Source organism: Quercus robur, chromosome 2 (assembly GCF_932294415.1).
Source record: "Quercus robur chromosome 2, dhQueRobu3.1, whole genome shotgun sequence".
In the NCBI taxonomy this organism is placed as follows: Eukaryota; Viridiplantae; Streptophyta; class Magnoliopsida; order Fagales; family Fagaceae; genus Quercus; species Quercus robur.
This window is the reverse complement of record NC_065535.1, coordinates 27,935,623-27,958,968: the sequence shown is the minus strand read 5'-3', so window position 1 is coordinate 27,958,968 and position 23,346 is coordinate 27,935,623. Positions and strand designations below refer to the sequence as shown.

General features: G+C 34.7%; 1 protein-coding gene across 2 annotated transcripts in view; it reads right to left on the bottom strand.

The window, feature by feature from the left end:
- The window catches only part of LOC126713166 (TNF receptor-associated factor homolog 1b-like), a 30,981-nt gene that overhangs the window by 5,676 nt on the left and 1,959 nt on the right, over positions 1-23,346 (bottom strand). The window contains exons 4-6 of one of the 2 annotated variants that reach the window (XM_050412843.1): positions 22,812-23,103; positions 22,497-22,663; positions 21,880-22,267 (exon numbers count right to left, since the gene is read on the bottom strand). The exons of the other annotated variant lie outside the window; for it this stretch is intronic. Of the exons in view, the coding sequence (XP_050268800.1) occupies positions 22,110-22,267; positions 22,497-22,663; positions 22,812-23,103 (617 nt within the window). The 3' untranslated portion in view covers positions 21,880-22,109. Of the gene's footprint in view, positions 1-21,879; positions 22,268-22,496; positions 22,664-22,811; positions 23,104-23,346 lie in introns of those variants that run through there. 2 annotated transcript variants of the gene reach the window in all.

Genomic DNA, 23,346 nt, shown 5'->3' with positions numbered 1-23,346 from the left:
AACACGTACCAAGAGAATGAGGCTTGGATTAGGCTGAAATCTTGAATGGAAAAGGTTTTTGCTGAAAAGAAAGGGTTTAGATTGAGAGAGAAGAGAGAGAGATCAAGATATTTGAGTTTGAGCAAAACTAGGTCGGACCTGAGATATATATAGAAAAACGCAGCTTGATAAATCGAGAAGGTATCGAGAACAAAAACTCGATAGATCGAGAGATATCGAGGAGGTATCAATGGCAAAAAATTCTCAATAAATCGAGGAGGTAATGAGTAGACAGAGACTCCAAAGAATTGACTCGATGGATCGAGCTATCTATCGAGAGGTATCGAAAAAAAAAACCTAAAAATCTTGATAGAAGAGACTTGTATCGAGATGCTATCGAGCTTCTATCGAGAAGGTATCGAGCATCTATCGAGAAGCTTGAAACAAGGTTTTTCAAGAAGGAAAAACAACAAAAGATGAATGCAATTAAGATAGATACCAAAACAAGCAACCAAGAAGCATGTTAAGCACTTAAACACATTAACAACTCTAGATGCAAAGCATTCCTAGATCAAAACACACTAAACAAGTCTAACCAATTTTATTTTTCAAAAACAAGTTTAGACTGTTTAGAGACCATATACTACCACATGTATTCCTTGTGATGGCCAAATCACATTGTACCTGTACAATAGTATCAAGAGTAGCAAAGAGTACGCGTGTTGTGTGTGAAACTTTTGCAAGAGAGCATAAGCAATTTATTATATGAAGAGTAATAATATAAAAAGATCAATTACATCCACACACAATCATAATTTTTTGATGGGGACCATCACCTTTAAGGTATATCATATAACTCCCACATCTCTTAGAAACACGCTTGCAACCATTTTAAAAGCATTTTAATTCTTTTTGCTTTTCATGTTCTTTGCATATTTTTTCTTTTAAGCATATCATGCATGGGCATATAAGAGAGAGAAAAGAAATACTCAATTATGTAAGCTAAACATTCTGTTTTTGCTGTGTAAGTTCTACACCTTACCGAGCACGGCTTTTATGAATTGCATTCAGATGTTTTATGATTGATGGCTTTTAGTGGTGAAATGGTTATTTATTCCTTTCTCTTAGGATTTTTAGTCCCTCCCATCAAAAAGAGTGATAAAGATATGAATAATAAAAGATCAACCAAAACATACAAATCACATAAACAATTCACAAAACTCACATTGCTTAGTTGTGCATGAAGATGCTTATCTAAGCTACAAGAGATACAAAATTGAGAAACTTTGTTTCAAAGGCCATCCAAGGTACACAAGTACCAATGTACACAAACACACATTGTTTTTGTATTTTTCAAACACACAAAAACATAAAAAACTAGACTGACTCAAACCACAACAAAACAACCATGTGTGAGATTAAGAATGTGAAAGAATCACTTGAAATCTTTTTCCTTTGAGATGGGAGACCTGGATGGAGAACCTTTCTTTTGTATAAACCTTTGTTCAGATGGATAAAAAGGAGAGTTGAATCCACTGAAGACATGACAACCTTAAGAAGTTCTCCAGAAGGAGCTAAAGAGAGTTGGAGTTGATTTTGTCTCCCAAAGGATGACACACTATTACTTTGTTAAGTGGCTAGCCACTAATAGCAATTTGGACAAGTGTGCTCGGTTGCTCCATAGTAATGGTAGAAATGTGGCTTCTTTGGTTGAGACTTCTTGTTGGTAGAGCGATGATTATTTTGCTTAGTCTCTTTCTTAAGAACCTTAGGGGGTGCTCCTAGGATGGATTTTCCCTTATCATTTTTATCTTCACTCACATTTTCAGTTTTAGTTCTAGTTACCTCACAGTTATCATCATTAGCAGGGGGGACAAAAATGACTCTATTTAAAGCATTAGAAGATGTCCTGCAAGAAGAGAGAGAATGATCATACCCGAAACTTGTCTTGTTAGATGCAAACTTCTGAAAGTTTAGCATTTCATCCAACTTGCACTTAAGGTCCTTTCCAATGGTGCTCTCACTTGAAACAATTTTGCATCCAGTTTCTTGGTCTTTTCAACAAGAAAGTTGTTTTCAAACCTCAGTGCTCTGATGGTTTGATTAGCTTTATCAACCTTAGTGGAGAGTTCCTCTCATTCCAACTCCACTTCACTTAGCTTCCTTGTAGCTAACCTGTAAAGCTTCTCATGCTTCTCAGAAACTTTATACAACTTAGAGTAGGCAGTGTGGATGTTATCTTGTTCATCCATCTTCTCAAACTTGGATTCCATAAGCTCTTCTTCCTCATTAACCAGTTCTACTACTTCCTCAGGAGCCTCATTGGTAGCTGTGAAAGCACTCACTATCACTATCCCCTCTTGATCACTATCATCAAAATCTCCCTCTAGTTCTGTATCACTCAAGGTGGTAGCTAGGGCTTTGCTCTTGCCAATGGATTTGAGATATGTGGGACATTCTTACTTCATGTGTCCATATCCTTGACATTTAAAGCACTTTGGCCCAACAGGAACATTATTGCTTTGTCCAACATCTTTGAATTCTCTCTTGCCTTTGTCTTGGGACTTGAATTGAGAAGATCCAGATTGCTTGCGATCCTTGTCACTTGCCTTGACTTTTGCATTCTTGATGAACTTCTTGAATTTTCTAGTGATGTATGACTTGAACTTAGTTCCCTCATCTTCAGACGATTCATCTTTATCATCATTATTGACCTTCAAGGCCATGTTCTTGATTCTCTAAACTTTCTTTCAAACAATTAGAAATTTCAATTGTATAAATTAGTATATATGACTAATAAATAAAAAAATAGTATATATGATACTTTTTACCAGTATCAATATCTTTAGATATGAAACTTAATGTTTCTTATGTAAGATAGATTTTTTTTTTTTTTTTTAAATAAAAAGATATTTTACTATTATTTCTTCTTCTCTCTTGCATCCTAGCCCCTGCTCCCCTTTTTATCTTCATAGAATTATTACACTTCCAATGGAATTTTTCTTAAAACTACAAAAGAATGGGTATAAGTTATGGTGCAACAAAACTTCTGGTGCTAGCTTTCAAATTTCTTGGAAATGAAAATTGAATTGTCTTTTTGGGTTTGACTATAATCATATGTTTGGCTTAGCTATAGATGCTTGTCACTTAAGGCTATTACCTTGATGCTTAAGAAGAGCATGACAATCTTATTAAGTGAGAAGGCATTTTGATTTTAATAGAAATGGAATCAATTTGACCAACTTCGATCTCCATTCTGCTCTCACAAAGGTATACCCTTTTTCCTTTTCTATTTTTTTTTTAAATTTTATTTGGAAACTGTGTTCAAAATGTTATATTTTCACCATATGCGAATCAGATTGTAACCATGTAATTTTTGTATTTTGAGTTTACGATTCTAATAAAGCCATTTAAACGCTCAATTTGTTTTTTCTAATAATGAATTTGGGTTAGTATTTAGTGAGAAGTTAAACCTTAAGTGTGTAAAATTTAGTTGTATTTGATTTTTTAACAATGCAGAGAAAATGTGAGTTGCTTTGAATTTTACAATAGTGAATTTGGGATATTTATAGGTATTGGAACAAGTGGGGTTTGAGGTAACTGATGGTGGAGAATGGAAGTTCTAGAAGTATGTGGAGGAAGCTGAGTTTGGACCAAGGCTGCTAGTTCATACTGTTTTCATTATGGGAAAATTGCTGGCAAGGGATCGAAATTTACTAGGTTTGTGTGTATATATATATGCTTTATTAATTTTTTTTAATTATCATATACAAGTTTAATTTTTTTTTTTTTTTTTTTTTTTTTTTGCAATGCTAAATATGAGGGATGTCTTCATTGGGTCTTACATTAAACACATTTGAGAAACAAACTATTTCTTTTTTTTTTAGTGCTTACTTTAAGAGCTTGTCTATTCATGTGGATGCTAGGTCTTTGACACTTTTATACCTTGATTTAATTGGGAGAATTTCTTAATCACATGAAGAATTTCTAAGTGATATCCACTTTAGTTATGCCTACAAATTTTGTTTCTTTACCTCTATAGTTTTACTTGTGTTTAGGATCAGCAAAGTAGGGAGCTTTCTCAATGTCATGTATCTAAGCTAGCCAAGAAACTAAGGGTAAAGGTATGAGTGATGAGTTGGTACTTTTCACCTTTATTTATGATATTACTAAGTTCATTTGTATTATTGCTTCTGTTGTATTTCTTCTACAAGTTTAGTGTGAAGTTTTTTTAACCCTTAACTACCATCTTGTTTTAGTCGTTCGGTTTTACCAATTATTTAGTTTTTATTTGTTGATTATTTTTCAGGAAGAAGAGGTAAAATTGAAGCCTGTTATTGCATTCAATTGTGGTAAGGTCTTCTTATAAGAGTTCTTTCAATGATTTTTGGTTACATCTTGATGTAATTGAGATGTGAAAAGGCTAATGCATTCAGTACTAATAACTGAAAGGTTTTCTGATTTTGGTCCTGTCATTTCATGGCCTAAAATGTGGCCGTTTCTTTTATTAGTAGGTTTTTAGGTTATGGGTCAAATGTCCTTGTCCCACCATCCTTATTGAGTATCTAGACTTGGCTGCGTTATATATATATATATATATATATATATATATATATTCCCCCCCTCTTTTTTGCTAATATGGTACTTTGCAGGGCATTTTTGTCAAACTAAAGGCTTACATTCATCTATGTCAATTCATGTCTGGTTTCTTAGCCAACCATTTTGTCTAAAGTGGACCCAACTCATTGAATTTTGTTTTTTGAGTGCTTAATGTAGCGTTGACCAAGTATACTAGTACTAAAAATATAGCTAACAATTGCAAACAACTAGTTCCAAATAACAATCTGAATTGACTTGAATGACAATAATGTATAAATACTATTATTTAATATGTAACATGCCTTTGCAATTTGACAATGCAATTATTTCTACCATTTTTATTCCTTTTGAATTGATGAGTGAGTTTTACTCTTGACTTCTTGCAGTCTTTTTTATATATATATATATGGTAAAAATACTTGCATAGTGTAAGAGAGTGCAAGATTTTAGATACATCATCTATCAATATATAACCCAAGAGAGAAATAGAGAGAGAGCTACAACTACAACTAGAACAACAAGTCTGCTATGGCACGTCTAATTTATCATTATTTCAAATATGAATCAAGCAAGCGCCTTTAACAATGCTTCTATGCATTAATCTTTCCACTCAATTTAGTTGATAATTTTATTTTACTTTGTCATTGTGTTTTTTATTAAAATAAAAAACAACTCAATTCTGACTATTGGATTTGTTAAATTGCTAGATTAAACATTTGGTGGCTACTGCAATATCTTTGGCATCTCCCGTGGAGCAAAGCAAGGTAGCAACTAGTAAGTTAACCTCTCATTCTCTTACTACATATGATTAAATTATTAAATAGCTCATGTTTACTATGGAACAAATGCAAACTAGCAAAATATTGGAGCTTATCTTTTGGTTTGTATATCTTTGCACACCTCTCCCTATTTTAGTTTATAGTTTGTTCTCTCAATGTACATAGTTTAGTAGTTTCTTCTCTTTTTACATGATTTTGGACGTGAAGTCACCTAATTTACGTCTTTTAAGTTATCTTAGTAGTCTATAATTTAGACTTAGATTTTGTAAGATAGCAACTTGTTGTAAGTTTGAGTTCCTCTTTCTGGGAGCAAACCAATGAATTGCTAAAGGGTGAGTAAAATCTACTTCATAATACCCTATTAGTCTATAATTATATGTCAAATTTTTTTACTGTGGTGGGTTGTTAATTTGGAGAAAGCGGGTGGCTTGCATGGTGATATAAGGTGGTTTACTTTTCATTATTGGGAGTGTTGATTGTCTTGTGAATATTGTGATATTATTGTTCAACTATGTGGGAATTTATTTTATCTCCTCTTAGTAAATTCAAATATTCTATTGTGGTGGGTTGTTGATTTGGAGCAAGCGGGTTGCTTGCATAGAGATATAAGACAGTGTATTTTATTTTGGGAGTATTGATTGTGTTGTTCTTGTGCTATAATTATTGATGATGAACTTAGTCATTCTCACTAGAATTTCCTTAATAATTCTATCTTTTATGTGATCATCTTAGTTTACTTTTGATCTATTACTGCTTGAGTAATACTCATGCATTGGTGTGTTCAGTGATTAGCCCTAGGCAGACCAAGTGTGGATCTAACTTAACTTAGACCTATATTTTTTAGTTTCGTGAACACTAGGTTCCTAGGTGATTGGAGTGGTCTAGCATTTTAAAGCTTTTTCAACATAAGCTATGGAGTCAAATTCAAGGCATTCTTGATTATTACCCATGATTAAGTTCAGATTTTTCATCATCGATAAGTATATGTATGGCTCCTTTGGAAGAATGGGCATGGCAATTTATGGTACAAGGACAATTATTTAATGCCCTTGATGAGAGATTGAGGGCTAGAGGTGGGTTTGATGAGGGGAAGATTGAGTTGGATGAGTTAGAAAGTGAGGACATGGATATATATTTGCTCCAAAAAATGAAATCCAAGGATATGTGGTCTGAGTTTGAACAAAATTATGTCTCTTCATTACACCCAACATTTGAAGATATTCTTGATTATTACCCATAATTAAGTTCAGATTTTTCATCATCAATAAGTATTGTATTTGCTATTGTAAATAATTATAAGTAAATATATTTAGTTTATTGGTTTAGTGTGGAATTGTATTTGTTATTGGAAAATATGAATTGTGATTCATTATAGGTGTTATAAAATAGATATTGGAAAATATGTATTCTAGGTACATTACAGGTGCTAAAAAAATTATAAAAAAAAAAAAAAAGACCTATACCAGAGCTTTTGAAAGCGTTGGCATAGGTCCTTTTAAATTATACTGATTCACGACCTATACCAGTGCTTTTGTGAACACTGGTGTAAACACAAATTTTTCCAATTGTAGAAAATTAAACAATTGAAAAGAAATATGGTTTGCAAATAATAATTTGTATTGATGAATAATGAGTATGTTAGGTTCTAAGAAATTAGGAACTAATGTATTAGAACTTTAATTTGTATTATGTTGGCAAACCATGACCAAAACATAGAGTCTAGGTTTAGGCTTGCTCAAAGAATGTTTATTTGTGAAATTGGAATCGAGTGATTGCAGAATTTATTGGACTAAATCTGCAAGGCTCGATCGATCGAACCACATGCAGATTTATTTTTCTGCAGAGTTCCAGTTCAGCCCAAACTCTACTTAAACGTATTAGGGTTCAAGTAAAACTCTCCTATATATAAGGGAAACCCTAGAACGTTTTTTTGGAGTTGTTTTTAGAGAGATTAGAGTGCCTCTTGTGCCTCTTTTTATTTTTAGGGTTTTGTACCCAAAGGCTCTCTAAAGGTTACTCATATTGCGGTTTGTGTAAATCTCTTGTGAGATCTAGAGGAGCTTTCCTTTACACAAACTTAGGGTTTTCAATGAGGAGATATTCTCTACACCTTGATGATCAAAACAGTTGCTGCCATTAAAGCTTAAAGAATACACAAGCGGGGGTGCTTGTAGCTGGTAAGAATCCAAGAAAGAAGGAGTCCGTGGATTTGGAGCTTGCACGTGGTCGTGTCAGTAAGTTCTACTGGTTGGTAGCATTAGGAAGTCAAGCAGGGGTGCTTGTAAGTCCTTTTGTATGAACTTCGATTCTTTCAAGATAGTGGATTCAGGTTTACCTTGAGGATAGCTAGGTCAAATCCTCCCCAGGTTTTTACCGGTTTGGTTTCTTGGGTGATCATATCGTGTGTTATTTATTTTCCATTGCTTTGCATGATTTGATCTTTATTATTGTAATAACCTAGACTTGTTTAATTGGACTAAGTAACAACTTGGCTAATTACCTAGATTTAATCAATTGTGTGATGGGTCTAAAAACTGTCAAGTGGTATCAGAGCGGGTTGCTCTTTTGTTTTAGATCTTTTGATCTAAGAGCAGATCCTTGACCCCTGTTGTCATGAATAATTTGAAGTGTCTTTCTGATCATGTTTCTGCTCATGCTTCTGTTGATTTTATTGATGTTTGTGAAACTCTTCGTAAGGAATTATTGAAATCTATGAAAATTGCTAAGAAATTCAAGGAAGAGTTAAAATTGGCTAATCTTGAAAAAGAGGAATTGGTTGTTAGATTAGATGAATCTAATAAAAAGAATGAATTTTTGAGAAATGAATTTTTGAGAAATCAAATTTCCTCTCAAGATGAGAAGATGAAAAGCTTGGAACAAGAGTTAGTTGAATCTAAAGCTAAAATTGAAAATTTGACTTGTACCAAGTCTGCTGTTGATAACAGAAGTATTTCTGTTTCTCTTAAGCCTAAAACTGAGAAAGTTTATATCCCTCCTTTCAAGAGGAATAATAAAGAAAAGGCTTATTTTGCTAGGTTAGACAAAGGTAAAAGTTCTGATGTTGACGCTGAAGTTTCTAAACCTAAGTCTAAACCTACTGTTAGAGAGCATAATAAATTTGTTTTTTTGCCTACTTGTCACCTTTGTGGTGTTGTTGGTCATATTAGACCAAATTGTTCTTTGTTGAGGAAAGAACCAAAGCCTGTGACCGGAAACCCCACTAGGAATACTGATGTTCCTAAATTTGTTCCTGTCTGCCACTTTTGTGGTGTCCATGGTCACATTCGTCCTAATTGTCATAAACTGAAATTTAAACATTCTATGTTTCAATCTAGGATTTGTGATGATATTTCTCCTGCCATAAGCCCATATAAACTGTTTCATATTCTTTTGACAAATTTGAACTTGTTGGCTTGTGAAAGGAATTTGCAGGATTTTAGTCTTTCTCAGAAGATTGATATAATTCCTCAAATACACTCTGCTTCTCATGGATTTTCACTTACAAAGCCGAAGACTCGTGCTATATGGGTGAGAAAAAATTCTCTAAGGTGAGTGTTCTTGACTTGTCCCTGATTTAATTCTTTCAATTGTTTGTGGACATGTCTTGTTTTTATTTTTGTTATTTTGTTTTTTAGTTTTTTTTATTAAAAAAAAAAATCCAAAAACATTGGAAAATTTCAAAAAGACAAAAATATTTTATTTTGAGTCTTGTTTTATTTTTCTTGAGGATTACATGAACTATGATATCTCTCTTGATTTAGAACATGCTTGACATTGTGGAGAAACTTGAATTGTATGTATTATATAAGTGCTAAGCTTTTTCTGATTTTGTATAAGTATGTACTAATTTGTACATATACTCAAGGGTTAATTAAGAAATCGATATTTCTTGTTTGTGTACCCTCTATAGCTTAGTTAAGCACTGTCATGCATTGCATTTGCATTGTTCATTTAGCATAATATGTGCTTTTTTGTTTTTGGTCATATAGTTTTTAAAACCAAAAATATTTTTGTGTTTTGTATTTCACATCTTGGATTTATAATCAAGGATTGGCCATATTATCTTTACATAACAAGTTTATGTACCTTGTTTAGCTTTAATGAGCTTATTTATTGCACTTGACTAGTTGAAACTTTGTGTGCATGTTGCGTGGGAAAGATGTTTATAGTGTTTATCACTTTGTTTTGATCTTCAAGTCACATGTCTTTGACTATCGGACTTGAACCTTTTGAGAAAGGCATAAATAACCATCTCACCACTGTTCACTAGCCAATCATGAACACCTTAGTGCATATCATAAGATTTTGTGCTCGAGAAAGTGTAGCACATGCCAAAAAGAACATAAGGTGTAGCCTCGGTTTAATTGCCTAATGCTTAAAATTGGTGTGTACTATTAGGCTTGATGCCAAATCACATAATTAAAATTGGTGTGTATATTATGAGGCAAATCAAGAAACTTACATGATTGCAAACTTGTTTTCTAGAAGATGTAGGAGTTATATGATGTAACTCTTTAGGTGATAGTCTCTTTTAAATTCTATGTGATGAATTTTGTAGACTTTATGATTGATTGCTATTCACATATCACCTCACATGTATCTCAAGTTTTTGCTAGTTGCACACACTACACAAGTTACTCTTTGTTAAACTTGGTACATTATATTGTGTGTGATCTTGTTGTGGCCATCCAAGATTAAAGTTCCTTGATTTTGATGCAAAATGTGCTTAATGTTTGAGTTTTTGAGGACAATTGGTTGAAAAACTTGTTTTTGAAAAATCTTGGTTGAATTCAAGTGTTTTTGAAAAACTTTTCGTCTCATACTCATGCATTTTATTCATGAAATACTATGCTTTGAGGAGTTTCTGAGTTTTTGACCAAACTTTTATCATGCATCATTTATGTTTAGGATTCACATGCATTGCATTGTTTTCTGTATCCATCTTGCAGTTTTGCGGTCATATCTCTCATTGTTTTCACACATAACATGCATACACTTTGGTACATTGGGTACTCAACTTGATTTAAAAATTGATTGATTAATTTTTGAGTTATGTACTTTATAGTATATGCTATTTTTATGTGTGAGTTGTAGAAAATTATTTTCTTAAGAGATATGATGGATAATCAATGTGCAAATATTTTCCCTACTCATGCAACTGTTTATGGGTCACATAGTGCCATGTTTGCATTTTATTGAAAGAGAGAATATTTTTTCTTCATGTGTATCCTCAACTTAGTTTTTTTTTAAAAACTTGGTTTGTGTCTTTTTATTTATCCCCACCCCCCTTATTTTTCCCTAAAACTGTTTTTCCCAAAACTGTTTTTCCCAAAACTTGTTTTGTTTTTCCTATTTTTATAGGGGGAGAAGCTTGTTTTTAACCTTTGTTGTTCATAGGGGGAGTTGTCTATATTTCCTATAGAGTTGAATTGTTTTGTGTTCCCTTCTTTCTCTATTTTCTCTTACTCTGTTGCGTATGTTTTCTGTCAACTCTTTGTTTGAGTTGTCTTTGTCAATGCGTGACAAAAAGGGGGAGAGATTTAGATGAAATGTGTGGAAAATACAAGAATGTTCTGTTTAGGGGGAGTTAACTTTGAGTTAACATTGTTTTTGATGTATCTAACTTAGGGGGAGAGTTAGATTGCATATTTGTTGATTTACTGTATTTGTTTTTCTGTCACACATGCGTTTATGCGTTTGTTGAGTGTTTCAGGAAATATACAGGTTGATTCAGTCATGCTGCTGTCTACACTTGCAACTGATAGATAGTAGTTAGGTTGAATTGTTTTTGGGCTATTTGTAACTTTGAGCATTTCATGTTTGTGATGTGTTTTGTCACAGATTGCCAAAGGGGGAGATTGTTAGGTTTTAAGAAATTAGGAACTAATGTATTAGAACTTTAATTTGTATTATGTTGTCAAACCATGACCAAAACATAGAGTCTAGGTTTAGGCTTGCTCAAAGAATGTTTATTTGTGAAATTGGAATCGAGTGATTGCAGAATTTATTGGACTAAATCTGCAAGGCTCGATCAATCGAAAATTAGACTCGATCGATCGAACCACGTGCAGATTTATTTTTCTGCAGAGTTCTAGTTCAGCCCAAACTATACTTAAACGTATTAGGGTTCAGGTAAAACTCTCCTATATATAAGGGAAACCCTAGAACGTTTTTTTGGAGTTGTTTTTAGAGAGATTAGAGTGCCTCTTGTGCCTCTTTTTATTTTTAGGGTTTTGTACCCAAAGGCTCTCTAAAGGTTGCTCATATTGCGGTTTGTGTAAATCTCTTGTGAAATCTAGAGGAGCTTTCCTTTACACAAACTTAGGGTTTTCAAGGAGGAGATATTCTCTACACCTTGATGATCAAAATAGTTGCTGCCATTAAAGCTTAAAGAATACACAAGCGGGGGTGCTTGTAGCTGGTGAGAATCCAAGAATGAAGGAGTCCGTGGATTCGGAGCTTGCACGTTGTCGTGTCAGTAAGTTCTACTAGTTGGTAGCATTAGGAAGTCAAGCGGGGGTGCTTGTAAGTCCTTTTGTATGAACTTCGATTCTTTCAAGATAGTGGATTCAGGTTTACCTTGAGGATAGTTAGGTCAAATCCTCCCTAGGTTTTTACCGGTTTGGTTTCCTAGGTGATCATATCGTGTGTTATTTATTTTCCGCTGTTTTGCATGATTTGATCTTTATTATTGTGATAACCTAGACTTGTTTAATTGGACTAAGTAACAACTTGGCTAATTACCTAGATTTAATCAATTGTGTGAGGGGTCTAAAAACTGACAGAGTACAATCTCTATTTCAATTATTTTACAAAAGAATACCCTCTGATTCTATCTTCATTGAACTTGACTCGAACAAGGAATCTTCTTGACTTTAGTTGAAAGATGGATTGAACAGTCTTCACAACAAATCTCTAGCGTTGAGCTTAGTAGAGATTTATTGTTCTTCAAGTCTTTGAATATGAAGGCTTTTAGGTTGAAGTTCTTCGGAGCTTTAGAGGCTTGATCCGTTGAGCTTCAAGGATTTGAGATTTGTTGAAGTTTATGGAGGCTTTTTCAACTTAATTCCAATAGAACTTCAAAGAACTTATTTGAATGTTCTTCATGTGTTCTTGAGATAAAATTTCTCCAGAGCTTTGACGTCTTAGAAAAATTGTTCTTCCGAAAATGAAAGGGGATGTCCTCTATTTATAGTGATTTCAGAGGATAAGCTCCACTATGAATTGATATGCTTGAAAGTATGTAGTAGACTTTTGATTGATCCAAATTCTTCTTAGAGATAATTATCTCTATTTATCTATTTTGATAAAGATCATATTTTGATAAAGACAATAATCAACAAAGATAAATAATTATCTCTATTTAATTTATTTAATAAAGATAATTATCTACCAATTTTGAATAGAAAATTTATCTTTATTTTATTTATTTATTTATTTTAATAAAGATAATTACCCATAAATTTTGAATAGGAAATTTATCTTTATCTTGTGGGCCAAATGACACATGGCAAATTTTGATATGCCAATGTGATGCCAATTTGGATGACACATGTCATCATTTGATTTAATTAATTTAGTGACATTAATTCAGAATTTGCCATTAAATTTTGATGTGGCATTTTATAATTGGCTTAAAATTTTGCCTCCTACAAATGCCCCCTCGAGACTTGGACATGTCCACAATTTTGAGTGTGGAAAGTGGTAAGTCTCAACAACTTCATGCTTTGATGCAATTAATTTCAGCACCTTTCATTTATTTGGAAATTTGCAAGCAGACAAACTTACTGGAGAACCATTCCTCCAAGGGCTTTGATATGTGCAAGAGTCTACCGCCATGAGAAGAGCTTCACTCCTGGCCTAATCAAAGTGTTCTGCGAAGATAACTTTAAGAAGGAAATTTGTTTCCTAGTCAAAGTGGTCTTAGTTAGACTCCTAGTACGAATTAAACAAATATCCCCACTATGAGAAGAGATTTACTCCTTATCAAAGTGTAATAGTTAAAGTAAGCCACGTTCAAACTTCAAAGCCTTCACTACTCTTTCTCTATCTTTTTGACTCTATCTCAATGGGTGCTCCTCAACTTTTTTCTTCTCTTAGTTGTGAATTGAGAATCATCCAAGCAAAAAATGTAGAATTTAAGTCCAAAGGTTCCTTTTTTGTCAGATACTATTGTCGAATGAAGAGAAGTCTTCAAAGTATGCCACGTTCAAATCCATTGGCAGGGGTATATCAAGACTTAAAAAGAGTTCTAATGTTACTCATTTATAGAGTTCCAATAGAACTAGATTTCGGATAAGTATATCAAGACTTAAAAGAGTCATAATACATGCAAGAATCCAGCAATGTAATACATGCAAGACTCCACCATGCAAGAAGCCACGTTTTTTTCTTTCTAGTCCAAGCTGAATAAGGATTTGAACTCTTATATCTCAAAGAGTCCTACTTGAACTTGAACACACAACTCAAGACTTCTTCTCCATTTTAAACTCTTCCTTCATACAAGAATTTTCCTTCATTCTGACTTCTTTTCCTAGCCAATCCGGTTTTGACTAGATGAGTCTTAATTGCAGTTGAACTCTCTCTGACTAGCACTATAAAAGGATAGCCGTAGCTGCACATAATTCACAATTTTTTTCATAGTGCGTAAGTTCGGAAATCATAAGCTTTTTCCTCTATAGAAGACGGATAGCAAAGAATATTTTCTTTTCTATATTCTTTTCTTCTTCCTTAGTCAGATAACAAGGCATGATCTCTTCTCTTCCTTTTATAACCTCGTGTATATTATTATTTTTGTTTTTGTAAACCGTACTCATGATTCTTTTTCTTCTTGCAGCCTAACAATTTTCATTGTTTCTAAAGACCATCACAACTGTGTCAAATTTTGCACAAGCTCAATTATGGAACTTTCTCTTCAAGAGGTACATTCTTGTACTCAGTTTTTTTTTTTTTTTTTTTTATATGCAATATTTTCTTTTGCATGTTGTGACTTTCTCTTGACATACATACTTGAGATGTGGGACTTGGGTTATCCATCTCTCTCAAGTGTGTAATTTTTTTTGAAAGTACTTGAGATGTTGGACTTGGGTTATCCATCTCTCTCAAGTATTAAGATTTGAAAGTACTCACTTGAGATGCGGGACTTGGGTTATCCATCTCTCTCAAGTGTGTAATTTTTTGAAAGTACTTGAGATGCGGGACTTGGTTTATCCATCTCTCTCAAGTATTAAGATTTGAAAATACTTACTTGAGATGCAGGACTTGGGTTATCCATCTCTCTCAAGTGTGTAATTTTTTTTTTTTTTTTGAAAGTACTTGAGATGCGGGACTTGGTTTATCCATCTCTCTCAAGTATTAAGATTTGAAAGCACTCACTTGAGATGCGGGACTTGGGTTATCCATCTCTCTCAAGTGTGTAATTTTTTTGAAGGTACTTGAGATGCGGGACTTGGTTTATCCATCTCTCTCAAGTATTAAGATTTGAAAGTACTCACTTGAGATGCGGGACTTGGGTTATCCATCTCTCTCAAGTGTGTAATTTTTTTGAAAGTACTTGAGATGCGGGACTTGGTTTATCCATCTCTCTCAAGTGTGTAATTTTTTTTTTTTTTTATATAGAAATAATTGTGAAAACTGACTTTTGCTTCTTTTCCTCTCTTTTTAGCATGTTCAAGCTTTTTCCTTCGAAGATTTGTATATTGGCGACGAACCGGCCCTATTCGTTTATTCGGAGAAAGACAACAAGGAAGCGAAGCCTTCAACTCTAATCACCCATCCTCCCATTATTGGAGAGTTTTCGAAGATGAGAGGCAGCACTATGCAAACTTTAGAGATGTAAGGCAACACAACTTAGAAGGAAAGCAATGAAATTCAAAAGAGAGGCAATGCAATGCCAACTTTGACAATGCAAGATGACATGACTTTGAAGAGTTGCAATCCAGACTTCAAAAATGCAAGAAGATATCACCAAGTCTCTGAAGATGTTAGGAGATATGTACCACCAAGACTTTATATGTGAAAGGTAGAACTACTTGACTTTAAGGACGAGAGAGAAAGCACATTTTAGAGATGCCAAAAGACATTCTCACAATGATGTTTGCTTTCATGGTGACTTTGCATTCCTTTTGGTTGCAATGTCTTACAATGATGTTAGCCTTCATACGGTAGTATTGTCTTCTTGTAGCGACTATCTCATAGTGATGTTCGCCCAAAAGTATGATTGAACTTAGTGTGACATACCAAGTTTTGCCTGTGTTGCACTTAAGAGAGATCGAGTCATCACGTGGTTCAATAAAGTTTTTTATCAAGTAGTTCAGGAGGAGATTTTTTTATTTTTTATTTTTTATTTTTGAGGATGTGACTAAACTCAATAAATGAGACCAAGCTGCCTACGTACCCGAAAGGGGATCAAGTTAACACGTAGTTCAGAAGGGGATTTTTTTTTTTTTTTTGAAGATGTGACTAAACTCAGTAAATGATACCAAGTTGCCTACGTACCCAAAAGGTGATCAAGTCAACACTTAGTTCAAAAGGGGATTTTTTTTTGAAGATGTGACTAAACTCAGTAAATGATACCAAGTTGCCTACGTACCCGAAAGGGGATCAATTCAACACGTAGTTCAAAAGAGGATTTTTTTTTTTGAAGATGTGACTAAACTCAGTAAATGATACCAAGTTGCCTACGTACCCAAAAGGGGATCAAGTCAACACGTAGTTCAAAAGGGGATTTTTTTTTTTTTTGAAGATGTGACTGAACTCAGTAAATGATACTAAGTTGCCTACGTACCCAAAAGGGGATCAAGTCAACACGTAGTTCAGAAGATTTTTTTTTTTTTTTTTTTTTGTTGCTCTAACTTTTTCCTAGGCTTCCTTTTAAAGGTTTTCAACCTAGCGAGCTTTTAATATCCTAACTTTTGCCTAGGTCGCCTTTAAAAAGATTTTCAACCTAGCGAGCTTTTAATACCCTAACTTTTGCCTAGGTCGCCTTTAAAAAGGTTTTCAACCTATCGGTTTTTTTTTTTTTTTTAAATAAACACTTTCAAGAGTAATGGGAAAACATCATGTACCCTTTGAATGTTGAGGTAGGTAGTTTTAGGCTCTTGCCAAGGAGCATTTCAAATTTCAAGCATAGTAACGTTTCAAGAATTTGTCGTTGATGGGGCCAGTTCTCAAAACATCTTCAGTTGTATCAATGTTGATTTCCTTCAATTCATCAACTGTAGCTTGTATGCCTTCTTCAAATATGGGTGGAGCATAACATGATCTTTGACTTCTTGGTTTGTGGTCACCATTGTACGCCTTTTTACAGTTAAGGCATCTCCAGTATTCACTTCCCAAATGGTTCTAAATTTCATACAAGATGGAATGGAGCTTCAAATCTCATTCAAATCTTGATCAATAATAAGTGTGTCATTAGCACCTCTAGGAAGGAAAATTGTCCTCTCATTCTGCTTTCGTCTTGCCTTTAAATCTTTTGAGAGTCGAGAAGGGATTGAATGACTAAGCCTTGTGAGAACTGAACCTCGAGTGCCAACTTGAGAAGGGGTTGAGTGACTAAGTCTTGTGAAAATAGAGCCTTGAGTGTCAACAATAGAGTTATCTTCTTGAGTCCCTAACCTATCAAAGACTGAGATATGTGAAGTGGGTCGCCCAATGCGGTCAAAAACAAATGAATTCTTTGATAGATTCGAAGATTGTTCTTCTTCCACATAATTTGCCGAAACTACAGAAACACTAGCTTTTCGGATGGGAATATGAATAGGAGTTGGTGGGGTGTATCTAATTCCAGCCTTAGAACTTGTTACATTGAAACCTTTAGCCTTCGACACCTTATGTTCTTCTTTTCCAGAGGCTTCAAGGATGAGCTTACCTAAACTACTCTGCTTTTCATGGTCATAACCAGCTTTAGCCATGAGTCTCTATGCATTAGGGTTAAAACCCTCTTTGGTTCATTTGGTAGGCAAAGTCCCATGTTCAACAATCGGTCCTTGGGATGGTCTTCTGAACCCTTTCAATGGTTGACTTGCGATTCTTGTTTTTGTGATTTTAGCAACTGGGAGAGTTAATCCCTGCAGATCTTCCAATTTTGACTCTCCATCTCCTGAAAAGGGTGATTAGCCCCCTTTTCTTTTGGTGACTGGGACATAGTGTAACACAGGAGCTGCCTTATTTGCTTTAAAAGCTTGATGCTTCTTCTCTTTTATGGAAGTCTTTGTTTGTTTGGTTTCCTTCTCCTCAATTGGCTTGGTTTTCTTCTCCTCAATTGGAGAGTCAATCTTTGAAGTTTTGGAAGGGAGGTTTGCTTCTTTGCTAGATGGTGAAACAATGACTTGTGCTTCCTCTAGCATATGATCTTCCAAGTAAAATTTTGCATCAGCAAAATGTGATTCTTCTACAGTAAAGGGCTTGTGATCAGCTACTATCTTCTTAACTTTTCCATCTTGGAAATATTTAAAGCATTGGTGATACGTAGACGGCACGACACCATACCCATGCAACCATGGTCTTCCAATAAGCACTTTGTAAGCGGTCTTGGCATCGATGACATGAAAAAGCGCACTTGATTCCATTTCACCAATGAGCATATGAAGTCTAATATTTCCAATAGCTCTTTGTCCACCTTGATTAAAGCCTTGAATCATCAATTTACTGGGAAGTAGTTCATCCAAGGAGATTCCAAGTTCTTTCAATATTTTGAGTGGAAGGATATTGACTGCAGATCCACCATCAATAAGGATACGATTGACTTCTTGTTCTCGAATGTAGCCAGTCACAAATAAGGGATGATTATGAATCTTGGATCTTAACAAACAATCATCATCAATGAAAATGATTGAAGACCAATATGCTCTATACACAATAGCTCACTCTATTTCTTCCTCACTATCTGAAGAGTCTTCTTCACCACTTACTTGATAACATGTAAGAGATGAAAAGATAAAATCCTCGGGAACTGGCCCTGGGAGAAAGCTATTTTCACCTCAATAGGCTCAAATGAGCCAAATTGAATGGTGAAATAAGTAGAAGTGGTTGTTGAGGCTACCATGGCTAGATTGGCAGTTGCAACTTCATCATCAAACATGATTTTTCCTTGATGGGTTAGCTCCATGATTTTATCTTTCAACACAAAGCATTGTTCTATGGGGTGGCCTTTGAGGCGATGATACTTGCAATGCTTGGGATCATTTGTTTGGTTAGCCTCTTCAGGACATTTCATCTCTGGTAGCTCAATCAACTTCAACTTAAGTAGATGATCCAACATTTTGGAGATATCGAAATCAGGGAATGGATATTGCTTTTCTTGCATTTCTTGTAAGGTTGATCTTCTTCTTCTTTCTTGTGTGAGAGCATATGTCTATTCTTTTATCTTGGGTTTAACTGGAACTTTGAGAGGAGCAGTAGTTACAATCAAAGACTGCTTGTTTTCCGGTTTAGGAGGGAATTTGCCCCCTTTGCGAGTATCTTGTCTTTCTCTCCCATTGTAGGGTTCTTGTACAAGCGGGCCTTGGTGACCATTGGAAGCAATACTAAGCTCCATGTCATGAGCACATGTTGCTAATTCTTCAAATGTTTTAGGCTTTATTCCTTGAAGAATGTAGCTTATAGCCCAATTCATTCCTTAAATGCACATCTCAATTGCAGACACTTCAGATAATTAATCCTTGTAGTTGAGACTAAGATTTCCCCACCATTGAATGTAATCAATGACAGGCTCTTCTTTCCACTGCTTTGAATTGGTGAGTTCTATCATGCTAATAGTACGCCGAGTACTATAAAAACGATTTAGGAATTCTCGTTCCATTTGATTCCAACTATCAATGGAGCCGGGCGCTAGATCGGTATACCAATCAAACACATTTCCCTTCAAAGAGTGAACAAATTGCTTGACCATGAGATCCCCATAAGTTCCAACATTGTTACAAGTTTCCACAAAGTGAGCTACATGTTGCCTTGGATTGCCTTTACCCTCAAACTGTTGGAACTTCGATGGCTGATAGTTTTGAGGCATGCTTAAAAGATCTATCCTTTGAGTGTATGGTTTAGCATAGGCAATGGATGCTTGACTTCCACCCCCAACTTAGTCTTTGATAGCCTCCTTGATTAACTCCTTGAGTAGGTCAGGAGAGATAAACCCCTCTGTAGAGAAATTGAGATCCTTTCTTGAATTTTCAAGTCTGTCATTATGGGTTTGTTTCGGCCTAGAGCTTTCATCTTCACGATTTAGTCCAGATGTATTCCCCATCTTATCCATTAGGAGAGTTATTTGTGCGTCTCTCATTGCTTCCCTTTCTTTCATAGACTTCATTAATTCTTCTAAAGTCAGGGCTATAGTCGATACTTGTTCCTCCAAAGATGTTGTGTTAGTCAGCATGACTGGCATGGTAGATGAACTAATAGAGTGAGGGGATTCCCTAAGCTTGGAAGTAGGAATATTTTCTGAAAAAGAGAATTCAGAGCCATCAAGTGCTTCATCCTCTTCTTCAATAATTGGAGCTTCTTGTGTTGGCTCTGGTGACAAAGCTGGTTGAGACAACATTTCTTTGATGAGGCCAACTACATCTTTGCTTGCCCCTCTGAGTAGATGAGGTTGTTTATGACTTCTCAATTTTAGAAGTGTTGAAAACAAATGAGGATTGGGGTATGGGTGTTGTTTGAGCATAGACTTCTGCAAGGGCTTTTATCCTTCCCCTTGTCATGGGTCCAGTATAGGGAATATCAAAGTTTGAATCAAGCATAGGATCAACTTCACTTGTTCCAAAAAGAGGGTTGTCAATTTGAGTCTTCTTTGAAGCCATATGGCTTCAAAGGATGTGAAAAGTTGATGAAGAAGAGATGAGAGGTAGAGATGGTCCCACCGGGCGTACCAAAAATTTGTAAACACAAATTTTTCTAGCTGTAGAAAATTAAACAATTGAAAAGAAATATGGTTTGCAAATAATAATTTGTATTGATGAATAATGAGTAAAAACTCTATTTCAATTCTTTTACAAAAGAATACCCTATGATTCTATCTTCATTGAACTTGACTCGAACAAGGAATCTTCTTGACTTTGGTTGAAAGATGGATTGAACGGTCTTCATAACAAATCTCTAGGTTTGAGCTTATTAGAGATTTATTGTTCTTCAAGTCTTTGAATATGAAGGCTTTTAGGTTGAAGTTCTTCGGAGTTTTAGAGGCTTGATCCGTTGAGCTTCAAGGATTTGAGGTTTGTTGAAGTTTATGGAGGCTTTTTCAACTTAATTCCAATAGAACTTCAAAGAACTTATTTAAATGTTCTTCATGTGTTCTTGAGACAGAATTTCTCCAGAGCTTTGACGTCTTAGAAAAATTGTTCTTCCGAAAATGAGAGGGGATGTCCTCTATTTATAGTGATTTCAGAGGATAAGCTCCACTATGAATTGATATGCTTGAAAGTATGTAGTAGACTTTTGATTGGTCCAAATTCTTCTTAGAGATAATTATCTCTATTTATTTATTTTGATAAAAATCATATTTTGATAAAGATAATAATCAACAAAGATAAATAATTATCTCTATTTAATTTATTTAATAAAGATAATTATCTACCAATTTTGAATAGAAAATTTATCTTTATTTTATTTATTTATTTATTTATTTTAATAAAGATAATTACCCATAAATTTTGAATAGGAAATTTATCTTTATCTTGTGGGCCAAATGACACATGGCAAATTTTGATATACCAATGTGATGCCAATTTGGATGACACATGTCATCATTTGATTTAATTAATTTAATGTCATTAATTTAGAATTTGCCATTAAATTTTGATGTGACATTTTATAATTGGCTTAAAATTTTGCCTCCTACTACTGGAATAGGTATAGCCTATGCCAACGTTTTTTAGAACGCTGGAATAGGTTCTGCCTATACCAGCGCTTTCAAAGGCACTAGTATAGGGCGTATGCCTTTCCCAGTGCTTTTGAAAAGTGCCGGGACAGGTCCGGCGACCCTATACCCACATTCACTGTGCAGCGGTTTGAAGCGCCGGAAAAAAAAAATGCCGGGATAGGAATTTTGACCCTATTTCAGCGCTTTCTGGGCTATCCCAGCGATTTTGAAAACGCTGGGATAGCCCTGTTTTTTTGTAGTGGATGGGTGACCTCCTAAGAGGTCCTTGTGTTGCATTGCAACCCCCTTTCTTATTCTAAATAAAAAATAAAAAATCTTGATCCCACTCTTAGGTTTTGTTGATTCTCTCAATTTTCTTACTCCGTTCAAGAATTGTTGTCATATTGTATGAAAATTTTTTCCATAAACATTGAAAAGTTTTGAATAGTAAGAAATGAGATTATTTATGCATGTTTGCATATTGCATTATTCCAAATTACTTAAATCGGACTGATGATGATGATGTTTCCCTCTTACTCGTTACTAATAATGGGGATTATTTGGTATCAAAGTCTTTTTCTCATTTTATTACTTGTTGAGTTTTGATTAGTTACAAGAAGAAGAGATGATATTTGAATTAGAGCTTATCGGCAACTCTGTCGTGTCATATAGTCACAAAATTAATGTATAAAAACAATTCATTGTAATTTTCTACGCAGAATGTATGTGAAGGAAATTTAGGAAAGAAAAGATGAAAATATATAGAGTACACACCTGACACCAAGAACTGATAAAGCAACCAACAATTGGGTTGATGCACACGTAGTGCATGCCTACAACCCTATCATTCATAAATCATATGATTTCAAATTTACATCTGATAATTTTGTACTACAAACTCAGGATGTCGTATTAACCACTGCAAGTATAGTGACCTCTGCTTCCACCACGAACGTGTCCTTCACCAGTAAACCCATGTTAGTCAGATTGGAAGAACCGATTGAGATGAATCGGTTCCAACCATGCATAGAGCTTGAGGCACTAAACCACCTGCTAACTGCAAATAATAAAAGAAGGATCTTAGCTAATTTTCAGAATTCCATTCCCATTTATGGTTGTGCGTGTGGTTCTATACCACATCTTAAGTTACCATGCACCTATATATCTTGTTTCAAAACTTGACAATTAATAACCCCTGATGTCTTATCAAAGCTTGATTTTATGGCATCACATCCTCAAAGAAAAAACACATACAAACAAACAAACCAGCTGAAGCTGACAATTACGTTTAGCGGAAGGATGCCTGCCATTTACTTGGTCCAGGATGCGCATCGTGAATTCCGCAAAAATTTTCGAACCAGCAGAAAGGCTTGATTTATTAGCCAGAGCCAAATGCAGAGAATTATAGCTGCCCAATCCAATGCCTTCTCCATTGGGACCGAGCCATATCTTCCTGCAACAATCAGCATGAATGGTGTATTAACCTCTGGTATCTCATGCATATATATTTGACAATCAGCATATATATCTCTCACACACAGACAAACACTTAAGGAGTAGCGGAGAGCCAAGAAAGCTGATCATAATTCAAAAATAAGTACCATTTATAAATTCCAACATTGAATGAAGTTGAGTCATAAAAATCTGCGGTCAATTTAGAGTAGTTCTCGATTCTGAAGACAAACTTGTTTGTAATGGACTCCTTTATTAGTTCTAGACACTCTCCTTTGTCCATGCTGCTTTGCTTACTAACAAAGACCTCAGCTCCAAACACACACGTGTCATCAACAAGATATCCATTTCTGGCATCTTTAAAAGTTTTGAGAGGAATGACTTTATCATAGCCCCACTCGAGCTTTATTCCACGAAAGCGCCTTTCCTCTTTTTTGGTATCTATAGGCAACACAATGTGACAAAAATAATTAGCAAAGAGCAAATGCTTTGTATTTGCATGAGATAGACGTTGAGATTTTATTGTGATCAAGGAAAACAAATTTACAAAAAGAATAAATATTTTGTCAATTAATGTTAGACATTGAAGATGTGTTAACTAGACAAGAATACTTGGACCAAAAAAAAAAAAAAAAAAAACCTAGCTAGACAAGAATACATAAACAATGCTTCATTAGTTCCCAG